The sequence below is a fragment of the Salvia hispanica genome, chromosome 4 (assembly GCF_023119035.1).
Source record: "Salvia hispanica cultivar TCC Black 2014 chromosome 4, UniMelb_Shisp_WGS_1.0, whole genome shotgun sequence".
Lineage (NCBI taxonomy): Eukaryota > Viridiplantae > Streptophyta > Magnoliopsida > Lamiales > Lamiaceae > Salvia > Salvia hispanica.
Genome location: NC_062968.1, coordinates 33699516 through 33712962, shown reverse-complemented (window position 1 = coordinate 33712962; position 13447 = coordinate 33699516). Strand labels below are relative to the sequence as shown.

At 38.2% G+C, this 13447-nt stretch overlaps 3 protein-coding genes across 5 annotated transcripts; all 3 read right to left on the bottom strand.

Moving 5' to 3' along the window:
• Nucleotides 1-1322: 1322 nt before the first annotated feature.
• Nucleotides 1323-4512, bottom strand: LOC125221797 (mitogen-activated protein kinase homolog MMK2-like). Its single transcript, XM_048124054.1, has 7 exons — nt 3851-4512; nt 3473-3633; nt 2720-2849; nt 2510-2647; nt 2020-2352; nt 1705-1888; nt 1323-1619 (listed from the first exon to the last, which is right to left on the bottom strand). Exons 1-7 carry the CDS (start codon nt 3956-3958, stop codon nt 1447-1449), a joined length of 1227 nt encoding a protein of 408 aa, XP_047980011.1. The 5' UTR covers nt 3959-4512; the 3' UTR covers nt 1323-1446.
• A 188-nt stretch (nt 4513-4700) lies between these two features.
• Nucleotides 4701-8520, bottom strand: LOC125221798 (protein BPS1, chloroplastic-like). 3 transcript variants are annotated; one of them, XM_048124057.1, is made up of 4 exons: nt 7566-7690; nt 7421-7492; nt 6336-6612; nt 4701-5995 (listed from the first exon to the last, which is right to left on the bottom strand). In XM_048124057.1, the coding sequence occupies exon 4, from the start codon at nt 5980-5982 to the stop codon at nt 4918-4920; it is 1065 nt and encodes a 354-aa protein (XP_047980014.1). In that variant the 5' UTR covers nt 5983-5995; nt 6336-6612; nt 7421-7492; nt 7566-7690; the 3' UTR covers nt 4701-4917. The 3 variants fall into 3 exon arrangements, with proteins under 3 accessions (XP_047980014.1, XP_047980012.1, XP_047980013.1); XM_048124055.1 differs by lacking the exons at nt 6336-6612; nt 7421-7492; nt 7566-7690 and adding an exon at nt 8399-8520; XM_048124056.1 differs by lacking the exons at nt 6336-6612; nt 7421-7492; nt 7566-7690 and adding an exon at nt 8230-8374.
• Nucleotides 8521-10441: 1921 nt separating this feature from the next.
• LOC125221796 (probable serine/threonine-protein kinase At1g01540) lies at nt 10442-13208 on the bottom strand. The gene is made up of 8 exons (XM_048124053.1): nt 12751-13208; nt 12012-12319; nt 11797-11901; nt 11582-11704; nt 11337-11507; nt 11144-11273; nt 10866-11075; nt 10442-10749 (listed from the first exon to the last, which is right to left on the bottom strand). Exons 1-8 carry the CDS (start codon nt 13051-13053, stop codon nt 10609-10611), a joined length of 1491 nt encoding a protein of 496 aa, XP_047980010.1. The 5' UTR covers nt 13054-13208; the 3' UTR covers nt 10442-10608.
• Between the last annotated feature and the right edge of the window lie 239 nt (nt 13209-13447).

Here is a 13447-nt window from a genome sequence, read left to right as displayed (position 1 = left end):
ATTTACGGAATTAAAATCACAATACGGAATTAAATTTACGACATATATACGGAAAAAATTCGTTAATTTTATTTAAATAAAAAAAAAAAGTACATTAACTAAAAATCAAAAAAATTACATAATAAAAAAAAATCCGGGCTTCCACACACGAGCCAATGTCCACTCTACTCCTCACTAATTTATTAAAAAAATACATAAAAAAATGTTAGTATGCCTTGAATTTGTGTTAGTTTGCCGCTGGTCGATATAGTATTTCTTGTAATAACTAGCTGGTTTGTAGCCTTCCAAAGCAATATTATTGACCTTTTTTCCTTTCAATTGATTACTTATTATATTAAATAACTAATACTTATAATTAAAGCTAACCTGACCATGCAGATGATACCAGATCTATCATAATTAGATTCACACCTCATAAAGAACGCATTGTTTTAACTTCGAGTTAAACACCATTGCAACACGCTGAGTTTCATGGTATGTAACCTCGTTCTTACTTAAGACTTAAAGAGAGCATCCACAATTGAGCCCGGACCAGGGACGCTGAATTGTGTGATACTATAACTTCGACTTGATCTCCTATGCTCGTGCATTGGGATATATAGGGGGATCCAATCATCCATGACTGCACTGCTTGGACCAGGCACAGACACATTCACAAACGGCCACACCAAATACTTAGAAGTTTCGGAATATGCGTAAATGACTATGAGACTTTGAATATTAAGGGAAAAGGCTCCGTGGATAGAAGGCATGAAGAAGTATACAATAGATGACCCAAAGGTGATATCAATGTGTATTATCGACGTTTCTAAGGACCCAGTGATAGGCACCGAGAAAAGGCTCCAAATCATTTGGGAGAGAATCGCCTCCTTATACAAAGTCGACAAATCGAGTAGGACATTAGAGCGCAAATGGGATAATCTTTGCAAGCGCTAAGCCAGATCCAATCAGATATTGCAAATATTCGTTGATATCGTTAATATGTTTGCAGGACTGACAGAGTGGCGCTAGTTGGGACGATATTCACAGCCAGGCTCACGCCGTGCCAGCTCCTCCCAGCAGGAGGAGAAGGAGAAGAAATGTGTGATTTCCCTGCAGACAATCTACCTATAGATAATGCAGAGTTACAGACATGTTCTTATTAGTGTCTTGCTTCCTTGTCCGCTTATAACAAGAATTATTGTGTAATGAAACATGCAGTTAAACTATATGATATTTAAGTTTTATCACTAAAAAATTTACCATGGTGCAAACATTAAGGTTAAATTTCAGCTCTTTTATACAACAAAATACTCAACTGAAAAGATACTAGTCAATAGACAAATAAGAATCTACTAAAATTATTACTCATCTCCTCTTTGGGGACTACTTACGTTGTTCAACTTCAATACATGTTTCTGCAGAGTTTAAAAGATCGTGGCGTTCTACATCGTACGGTTACATTCCTCAGTGAGTCGGGTCGGGGTTGAATTTTACAGACTCCCTCCAGATGAGCTCTTTGATGTTTTCTTCAGTGTAGGATGGCAGCTCAAAGTCAAAAACAAAAGGGCGGGGGCAGACAGGCTCCTCGTTGATGTCGTGGAGAGGCGCCAAGTACGGATGGCAGAGAGCCTCATCAGCTGCATATGATCATCACTCTTTCATAGTTACAGAAGAAATCATATTGGAAAAGATAAATGAATGATTTGAGCACTAGAGCTATACCAGTAATACGCTTGCTTGGGTCGAAGACGAGCATTTTTTCTAGTAAATCCAGAGCGCTAGCTGTGTTGTTGGGGAATCTGGTGGAGAATTGCTGCTTCACGTATTGCGGGAGCTGCCTTACGTATCTTCGGGCATTGTCGCTCCTGAGGAAACCAAGGCTGGCATCGTCCGGAGAGCCTATGAGCTTTCAAAAGAACAGCAGACAGTAGAAAAGCATCGATATCCAGACAATAGTATAGATCAAACATAGGAAAATAATAAAAAAAAAATTTGTTTTTTTTTGGACATTATTCTCTTTTTGCAGGAAGTAGGTACCTCTGTGATGAGTCTCAACTGATGGACATAGTCTTTCCCGGGAAACAGAGGTTTTCTCGTCATGGTTTCGCCAAAAATGCAGCCGACAGACCAGATATCGATTGCAGCTGTGTATTCAGAGCAGTTTAGGAGCAGCTCCGGTGCTCGATACCAGCGAGTTACAACATACTCGGTCATGAAATCAGTCTCAGATGTCGTCCTTGCAAGCCCAAAATCTCCGATTTTCAGATCACAGTTAGCATTGAGGAGCAAATTACTCGGTTTGAGGTCACGGTGCAAGACATTTGCGGAATGAACGTATTTAAGTCCTCGCAGTATTTGGTAGAGAAAATACTGCAAAAGTTACATAAAATCACTTATCACATCCCACAAAGGGGTATTTTTAACTAAAGCAACAATCACACACCGAATTCAAACAACTGTTCAAATAATCTATTGTATGACCTAAAATCCATTACAGAAGAATGAAAGAGAGAAATTGAGGCCAAACCCGACAGTGGTCGTCAGTCAATGTTTGGTTGGACTGGATAATATGGTGAAGATCAGTGTCCATAAGTTCATACACGATGTAGACATCGTTGAAGCTCTCTTTCTGAGGTGGCCGTATGATATCTTTGATTGCAATTACCTGCTAAGATGTAAAAAAAATGAAATACATTGTTATGATCCAAACATTGGTATGATATATGTATGCTCTCACATTGTCATGATTCATGTGGCGCAGAAGTTTTATTTCTCGCAACGTCCTCTTTGCATCAATCCGGTTATCAAATGCATTGCCAATCTTCTTAATGGCTACCTCTTCACGTGTCTCGGAGTTTACAGCAGCGCTGAAGCAAAAAGATAAGTTAGGCTCAAACATAGAATTAAAGTAGAACAGAAAGACATAACCTTCTCAGAGGCATTAGCATATAACTCAGAAACTTGGACCTCCATAGGCACATGTAACACCACACAACATAGAATCTCAATGAACATACTGGATATATTAACAACGTTGTTTTGGACAGTAGCCGTGACAAATTCTGTTTCCAAAAGTAGAACTAGTATGCCAAATATGAAGAGACAAGTGTGGTGTGATGATATTCAACTCTACCTCGCTTGTATGTATGCCTAACTTCCTTATGTAAAGACATCAAGTTTTTCTACTTGAAGAGGTTGTTTAGGTTCACCTTTTCTCAAAAGTTTTCAAGAAATATGTATTTGATTATTATGTAAGACTTAGAGTAGGTCCCATCAAAGTCAGACATCCATAAAATAGAGAAAGACAACATCGACACATGTAGCAGGACAAACCAGAGGTGATCATCATAAACCAAGTATAAATTCATCATTTTCTTTAAGCCTAAAAGCATTGAACTCAACCCAAGAGGCTACAAATTCTGCCAAACATATTAGTTAATCATCATCATCATCAAACTACCACAGAAAAGGAGTTTTGATGAGTTATTACCAGACAATGCCATAAGCACCACGGCCGACAGGTCTAAAAGGAACATACTTCCTCGAAAGCTCAAACAGATTTCCATAGACGTTGTACTGCACGTATCTCCCGCCATGAGTGGCCACCCCTTTGATGTTATGCCCGCCATGATCTGCTGAACCATAGCTCGACTCCACAGACATAGCCAAATATCAAACAATAAATTATGGTGAAACAAACTCAACAATCCCAAGTTCAAAGATGATATGCTTCTTTCTGGATCAAACAAGTTGGGTGTGAGCTCTGCCGCATTAAATTATGCCGTCTGCTTTTTTATTACAAGGGTGGTGAATCTTAACTTTTACAAAACTTGGCATGCTTTTTGTCAAATTTCTAGAGAAAGAGGACCTGAGGAGGAGGTTTTGCGTGTGAACTTTTGAACTGGAATGACTCCAGATTACCCGTGAACAAAATTTGCTTTTCTGAGGTGGATGGTTTTGCATCCATCTTTGCCATACACCTGGTAAGAGTTGTGATTCTGGTTTCTGCTTAATCTCCTTCTACTATTTAATAGAGTATTGTTAATTTCTCACTACGTGTGATAGCACCACACATCATCACTCTTAATTACTTTCAACAAATATCACGCATTCCAAATTTAGTTCAACATATATTGATAGAAAAATGCGGGTTCAAACTAATGTAAAATTACAATGTTCTTCAACCGCACCATTTTTTCCGTCGAAATTCCCATCACCGTGAATTAGCATTTAATTGACAACAAATATTGACTAGAGCAGAAGAAATTTAGTCAGCCATGTCTGCCTTCAAATTCTACAAATTCCATCTTTGCACCTAGAATACAAGACTAAGAAAAAAGAAACTTGATCGATCAATTTAACAAACATTTTCACACCCAACAATCGAAAAAATTAATCTTTCCATAAAAAAATTCAAAATGATTACTGCAAAAACCATAAAAAATTCAGACAAAACATAGATATAATTCCATATTTATACTCCCTCCGTCCCACATAATTTTACTCACTTTGACCCGGCACGGGTTTTAAAAAATTTAATGAAAAGTGAGTTGAAAAAGTTGGTGGGATGTGAGTCCTACTTTTAAAGTATTAGTTTTATAATAAAATGTGAGTATGAATGAATTAGTGGAATATGAGGTCCACTACCAAAAATGGTAAAAGTGAAGTGTGTAAAATTATGTGGGACGACCCAAAATGAAATACTGGGTAAAATTATGTGGGACGGAAGGAGTATTTCATTAATACTAGTACTGCATAAAGGTTAAACCAGTATTTCATTAATACTAGTACTACATAAAGGTTAAACCATTTATCGATTATATGCCAGAGACAAGCACAGCACAACTCACATATTTTAAGTAGATATTCAAACGGAAAACACACTACTCCTAATCTACACACTTGTGTACAAAGGAGTGAGTTTACATTTAACCTTCACCTAACCATTGGGCCTCCAACATTGATGTTCACTCGATGCACTCTATTAGATGCACTGCCACCAATCCTAAGGTTACCGAGTAAAGCATCACGTCCCATTAGGACTATCTGGAAGAACTTGTCTACGTCCTTTGCAAGTAGATCAAGTCCTTGTGAGAGTTTTTCTGCCGATTTTCCTAGATCTGATATCGAGTTTTCCAATACTTGAGCTTCAACCGCATTCACCCCTTCTTGCACAATTGGGTACAACTTCTTCACATCTGCATCAACAGCTTCTAGCTCCTTCAGTATCGTGGTCCTCCCATTCGAGTGTAGGCTTCTTATTTCAGTATTTACAAAAGCCTGGAGCTCAGAAAACGCCACTGCCCATGAGAAAGTTTCGGGAACCTGTAGGTCCAACAACTTCTTTGTGGAACCAGAGAATGCAGCGGCAAATATGCTACATACCAAGAGACTAACGACCTTGACTCCATACATTGCTTGCATTAAGATCTTTCCCTTGGCAGAGTTCTTGATTTTTGGTAAGTCCAATTTTTCAGCCAGGACATCCATGGCAGAGAAGCAGTTTTCAAATCTTGGATTCTTCTTGGAAACATGTTGCTTCCATCCGTCGGCAGAAGAACGGGCACGTTCAAGCTGTTTTGCGGGAGCATCACCAAAGTTGCGCAAGACACATTTAAGAAAGAGGTGGCCCTGTTTCAGCTGAGATATCTCGGAGCTGAAAGCAATGCAGATATCAAGCAACTGTACACTATCATCTAGATACGCATCTATCCATTTATCATCCCAATCAGAAACGGGGAGTTCAAGTGCCGTAATTAATGCTTTCACGTCGGTATGAATTTCACAGAGTGTGTCCATCATAAACCTCATCCACGATAAGCGCAAAACATCATCCCTACCTACTGGCCTAAGATTTTTAATCCTACCCTGCAGTGTCTCTTCAAAGGTGTTCAACAAAGCAAGAAGTTTAGGGGACAGGTATGAACCCTTTGGTGACATCCTACGGAAAGGGTTTCCAAAGGGGAGGAAAGGCCTGTGTGGTTCTTGTGGGCGGCTCATTCTATTACACTAACTGCAAGAACATTAAAAAGAGCTCATAATAATAAGTAAAAAACTCAGCCAAAAGACAATGGAAGAAAAACATAGTACTCCTAATAGCCAATAGGAAAAAAACAGTGCATGTGTAGTTAGTAACTACTTGTAGCAGGCTAGCAGCGAAAACAGATCAAAGTCACACATCAAAATAAGCACATAGTCTATACATGAATGCAAGTTTTAGTAACTTCGCTCATATTTTCAGAACAGGACAGCAAAATTTAATAGGAATCCTGCAAACATCATTGTTATCGAAAAAACATACAAAATTCTTCTGAATAAGCATTTCAACCTGCACCAAGTTGATAATATCCTACCACAATATTGTCAAATATCTGACTGGCAGTGCTATAGCACTATGCCTAGGCATTTTGGCGAAAACGCTATCACCACGCCGGTTTTTAGCACTTTTTGTGGCGGCCACCATTGCGGTCAATTTTGACTTTTTACTCCATTTACCATGAGCCCAGCCCATTTACCCGCATTGCCCGCCTTCTTTCAGAACCTCGGCAGCCCTCCAGTCCCCCTTGGCTTCACCCAGAACCTCCACAGACCAGCCCATTTACCCATATAACCCGGCCCATGCTACTGAGTCTGGATATTATAAATTTAGACATTATTACTATCAATTATGCTTTAATAATTGTTTCTATTATTTTCTAATTTTTTCAATTTATATATATATATATAGGATTGTGTTAAAATGACAACACCTCTTAAAGTAACACCATACCACCATTCTTAGCCAATCATTTGTACATGTGGACGAATAATAAGCTGCCATGTGGCAATCATAAAAATTGCTCAAGGGTAAATTTTCACGGACTGCAATATTCAATACACTAGACTGCAACTTTTCCCGACTGCAATATCCAATACGCTAGACTGCAATCTATAGATTGCAATCTATAGATTGCAGTCTAGCGTTTATACTATTGCAGTCTAGCATATATAATATTGAAGTCTAGCGTGGTGTCACATTGTCATTTTAAGAGTGTTGTTATTTTAACGCACCCCTATATATATATATAGGCTCCTTTGCACCCTAAGTGTCCTATTTCTTTCTTAATCTCAACCCTTGGATCCTTGAATTGGATGGTTGTGATCAATGCATTATTAGTCTATAATGTTGTATTATTAGCCGCTGTGCATTATTAGAATGAAAATGTGCATTATTAATCTATAATGTTGCATTATTAGCCGATGTGCATTATTAGAATGAAAATGTGCATTATTAAATGACACGTGGCATTAATCTAACCGTCAGATGACAAAATCGTGGGGCTAGGATTAAGAAGGAAAAATAACAAAAGATATGAAAAGTATTTGAATACATCCCTATATATATATTATATACTCTGTATTAACAATATTTTATTTATTTATATATCAACCGCCATACCCCGCCATGCCGATACGCCATATCCGTGTGGCGGTTTATGGGCTGACCACCATACGCCATTGACAACATTTCCTACCATGTTGAAATAACAGATTCGTAACCATTATCATATCATATAGAATTCAGCAAAACCAGAAATACCTACTTGTCGGATATAATAATAGCACAAGCACAAATTGAGTTCCTTGTGCTTGGTCAATTGTTTGAGCTTTTCCTTTTAATTAAAAAAAAGCGGTCCTAATTCTCCAAGGTACATGAATTCTCCTTAAAATAAACAAAACTTGTAAGTTGTAAATATCAGCATGAGAGGACACCTTTTATGTGATATAGATGATCTATTACTAATTCCAGTCACTCAACAGTCAACCCAACAAAAATTCTCCAGATTTTGGGCATAAACAATGCAAATTAGGCATTTCCACAACCTAAAGATGAAGAAAACTTAAATATTTACCCAGATCTAACATTATAAACAAAATAGTCAGTACTAATATACTACGTACAGTATATTTTAGGCTTTTAGTACTCAAATTTCAATTCAATTATACAAATGGATTCAGTTACACTACAAATAATAGGAAATCATGAAAACTCTCAGATCTGTACCTATTTAAACAGTCAACGCACATAACTCAAACATCACATTCAAACTCGAAAAACATGAACTCAGGACTCTTAAAACCAACTACAAATCACGAAAACAAAACAATCACAACAACACTTAACACGACACATCAGCCAACCAAGTCATGATCAAGATAAATCAACACAACTTCCAGAAATCCAGCCAAAATCTATCAGATACTCACCCAATACTCCGATCAACGGCTCATATCATCACCGATTATCATAAACTCTAGCCAGTAGCCATACCATAAATACACATAAAATTCATTGAGCAGCGAGCAGAAACAGGCATACGCAAACACATGAAATCGATCTCGAGATAAATTTTTAAAAACAAAACCATTTCTGTACCTGAAACAGAACCCAAAGACGCGTAGAGAATTGGTAAAGTTTCGCAGAAAGTCTTCGCAAAATGTAGGGTTGTAGAAATTGGATTGCAAAATTACAGATAATCGTTGTATACTCCACTTGTGAGTGGGAGTTGTTGGAACACGTGGTGGAACCTAATTGGATACTGTGTATTTTGTGTAGGGTGGGGTAAATGTTGGAGATTAGGCCATTAGCGGAAGGGTCCTCCCGGAGGGACCTTCTTTTTTTATTATTTCCACATCATCAATTTTTGAGAGGGCCTATCTCCCCACAATGGAAGGGCCCTTCCATAGGCCTTCCCATTTCCACTTCATTTCCATATCATCATTTATTTTGTTTTAATTTTTTAGCACTTATATATTTAATATATTTTATATATTTAATAATCATATACAGTATATTTATTGATATATTTCCTGTAATAACTAGTTTGGTTTATGTCCTTCCATAGGCCTACCCTCCGTTGTACAAGAATCCAATAAGAGTATGCACTATTTTTTTCAAATCGTTCCATAAGAATTTATACTTTTTAAATTTTGAAAGTCTTTTTCTCTCTAATAAGTTAAAATTCATTTTCTACTAACAATACTTCAATTACTTTTTTTATGGGTCGGAGGAAGTATATTATTGAACTTTTTCTATTCAATTTATTGATCTTTTTTCTATTCAATTGGTTACTTATTAAATTATTATAACTAGTAAAATCTAAATATAATTAAAGCTAGCCTCACCCTCTACCTTCATTAGATTCACAACTCATAAATAGGTATCGTTTTAACTTCGAGTTACACGCATTGCTACACGTAGAGTAACGGAATTACATGGTTTATAACCTTGTGTTTACTTAAGAGAGCATCACAACAGAGCCTGAACTTGGGCAACTTGGGCAGTTGAGTTGAGTAATACTCCTAGGTAGTGTTCAGTTGACAAGTTAAAATAATACCAAGATATAATCTAGGATTGAATTGGGAGATTGTTTAGTCATAAGAGTTGACTTGTGAGATTGAATCTCATGAACCAAACACACTACAAATTTAATCCTAGATACAATCTTGCAAACCGAACAAACCCCTAGTATACAACTTCGACTTTGTGTCCTATGCTTGTGCATTGGGATTGGGATGGGATCCATGAATGCCCTACTTGGACTAGGCTCCAAATGTCTGCCACACAAACACAGTTTTGTAATATATGTAAATGACTAAGATATTGAATATGGAACCAAAGGGAAGGGAATTGCTCCGTAGATAGAAGGCATGAAGAAGTATACGGTAGAGGACACAATGTGCATTGACGTTTCTAAGGACCCGGTGACAGGCAACGAGAAAAGGCTCGATATCGTTTGCATAGAATCGCCTCAATATACAAAGTCAACAAATGAGTTAAACATTGGTGCGCAATTGGATAATCTTTGCAAGCACTGTGCCAGATCCAATCAGATATTGCAAAATTCATTGGTATCGTTAACAATTTGCAAAAGGTCTGACTAAGTGGCGCTAGTTGCGATGATATTCACGCGACGTTCTATGAGGAAGACGCAAACACCAGGATGTATCTCTACAATTTTCGACTATGGCCACTTCTCCAATGGGCCATAAAGCAGTAAAGAGGAGAGTGAAGGGGAAGGCCCCAACGACCAGTGGTGCCCCAACACCCACACCATCTGCAGAAGACCAACCGGATCATGCCAAGGATAAGATCGTTGGTTTGATGCTATTGAGCAACTACAAACTACAACAAGGCGATTCAAAAGGATGCCGTGACAATGTCCGACCTTGAATGCCATGAGTCCATGATACACTAATCAAGAGTCACTGGAGGAAGAGTAAATTAGTTGATTTAGAAAAATGAAGATATACTTCATTATGAATTGTCACACTCAAAATGATCCCAAGGATAGCACGCAAATGGCGTGGATATACTATAATCATTTTGTAGAGGCTAGATAGAGAACGTCAAGCCTAAAACGAACAATATTATCCATTGCAGTTCCAGAATAAGTGCTATTGTGAAGAAAGATTGGAAACAATTAAATGTAATTTACTAGTATAACAGTAAAGAATGAATCCTTCACTTACAGTCACAGAGACTACATGGATCATTGAATAATTCATGCAACTATATCGGGATTAAAAAATGGTGATGAATGTACCTGAACTTAGATGCAATAACTATCCATATTTATTATACAGCTATCTTTGTATATCTATGATTTTATTGTTTTCTCCTTCACTAGTATCATCAGATATGTATTCACTGCTTTCTTCAATGATTATTCCTCGATGACTATCTTCAATGATGGAGCTGGAAGAGTTCCGGCCAATTTGGCGCTTCTGATGTTTACAGGAAAATTTATAGAAACAATTCAGAAAGATCATCCTACCTCTTTTGACTCATTTAAACATTAAATCAAGAATTACTGGAGGAAGAGTGATACTTCAGGTTGTACCTCAAGAGATAGGAAGTCTTCTGATTCCAGCATGTGTACGACGTATCCCATCTTGGGCCGTTTCTGGTCATCAGGATCAACACATCGAAGGGCTACCAAGAGCAGGCGCTTCAGTGCCATGGAGGCAGGCCGTACAGGCAACTTGGGATCTGCTACTTCCTCTGATTTCATGTTTCCAACCATCATCTTCAGCCAGTCAACGAGATTGGCCTGCATTGTATTTGTCGTCAGTGAGAGTTGCAAGACGACAAGTATCTGGTTCACAAGTTTTGCAGTACCTCTCCTTGTGGATGCAAATAATCAGCCGGAGATCTTCCAGTGATGATCTCCATGATCAATACTCCAAAGCTATAAACATCACTCTTCTCATTCAGCAGACCAGTGCACGCATATTCCGGAGCAACATAACTAGCAAAACAATGAAGAAAGTCAGCTCCCTGCAAAAGTCAATTCAATCTCACAAGAGGTTACCCAAATGTTCCCATCACTCGTGTTGTTACGTGAGAAATATCTGAATTCATAAGTTTAGCTAGCCCAAAGTCTGACAGTTTAGGATGCCACTGATGATCAAGCAGAATGTTGCTGGACTTGATGTCACGGTGAACAACCTTCGGCTCCAAACCATCATGGAGATATGCCAAGCTGCAAAAAAAGTGTTCAAATATAAATAGAAGGTGCATACTTGAGCAGGTCACAATGATTTTAGACTACCAGACCCTTTTGCAGTTCCGATAATTATATTCACACGAATCTCCCACGTCAAAGGGCTGACTTCTCCCACATCTCCATGAAGCCAGTGGTCCAAATATCCATTTTCAACATATTCATAGACAACCATCCTACATATAAGCACAAATCAGCAACGAAAAATAGATTAAGCTTCTATGTTTGAAGCATACGCATAGCAGAATCTGAAATTCATTCATGATACCTGGAGGCTTCTTCAACACAGTAACCTAGCAACCTGACAAGATTCTTGTGACTAGCACGTCCAATTGCATCCACCTCGACCTTGAACTCGTTTTCAGCTTGTCCCCTGAGAAATGTGCAAGGGAAAGATATTCACATGAAGCTCGTTCAATACAATCCTTCAATCTTATCACAAAAACAATGCATCAAATGTAACAATTTTAGGAACCACTTTGCCTGTTGTTCAACAAATTCTTTACAGCTATTCGGGTGTTATCAGTTAACTCTCCATAATACACAATGCCATAGCCACCTTCACCAATCACATTCTCATCAGAGAAACCGTTGCAAGCTGCCTCAAGCTCTCTCAAAGTATATGACCTTCCCCATCCCAAATGAGACACCTCTGGCAACGACCCAATGCCTCTATACGATCCCGTCTCAGCCCCACTAGTAGCCCTGATCTCACTACTTGATCCTACTTTATCAGAAAACACAACTCTGTGCTCCACCTTCCCCGTATCTATCTGTCTCTCTGGCACAACCTGAGATTTTCAAATCCATGGAAAATAAATCACTCCTCAATCTAAACCTTGCTATCCTTGTTGTATAACAATAGTGAAAGGCACTAAATAAGTAATCGTTGGCTTTTCCAATAAAGGATAGTATTTGTTTTTGTGCAAGGAAAATCAGTTTAAAACAACATCTTTAATTAAATTCAGATAGACGCAACAGAGTAAAAGTTATAAACAATTAACATAAGAATATCAAGTTAACGATTCAACTTCAGTTAACAAGCAGAATTCGTAATTCCTAGAACAAATGATTACGTATTTAATAGACAAGCGAGCTAAATGTGATTTTCTCAGTCCAACTCGAATCTCTCTACTCATTAAGCAGTCAAATAAAATCACAATTTATGAACTAGAGAACAATTTATCCCTAATTTACGAATCAAAGAAACCTGAAAACGTACCTGAGGTGCGACGGAGCGTTGATCGGCGGCGGAATCGCGGTTGATCACCTGCATCTCCTTGGATACGGCCGGCCTCGGGTCTCTTACCGAGCGGCGGAGTTTTCCTTTGGTGCCGGAGCTGCGGCTGCGGCTTCGGCGGCGGTGGCGGCGGCGAAAGGCGGGGACGCAGAGCGACAGGAGGAAGACAATGAGCAAAATCACTGCTCCAATTACTATTCCTATCACCACCCATAGCTGCAGGCCGAAGATCGATGTCCTGTTAGAGAGCTTCATGTTCCCAAGCAATGTATGTAAAAATGACATTTCTGCTGTCGTTCAGATCCACAAAATCTACCGATTCTCCACGTATCTATGTACGAGAGTTAAGGTGAAAATTAGTCATGCATGGGGAAAACTGAAGTGGTTGTGAGATAGGAATTAAATGTATTTGTGTGATCAGCTGCAGTTGTTGGTTTAATGGATTTGTATTCAATGAATTCGCATCCGCCGGTAAATTGATATTCCGGCGAATTACGGCGAGTGTGTTTATTTGGTATCCCACTTGTGTAATCTTTGTTTTTTTTGCTTCCGACTCTAAATTCACGTGATTCAGTTTATTTTTACAAATATTATAGTAGGAGTAATAATTAATTTCCAATACACGCATAATTTTTCAATTTTATATAATTAAAATTATTAACACAAAAATATAACTTTA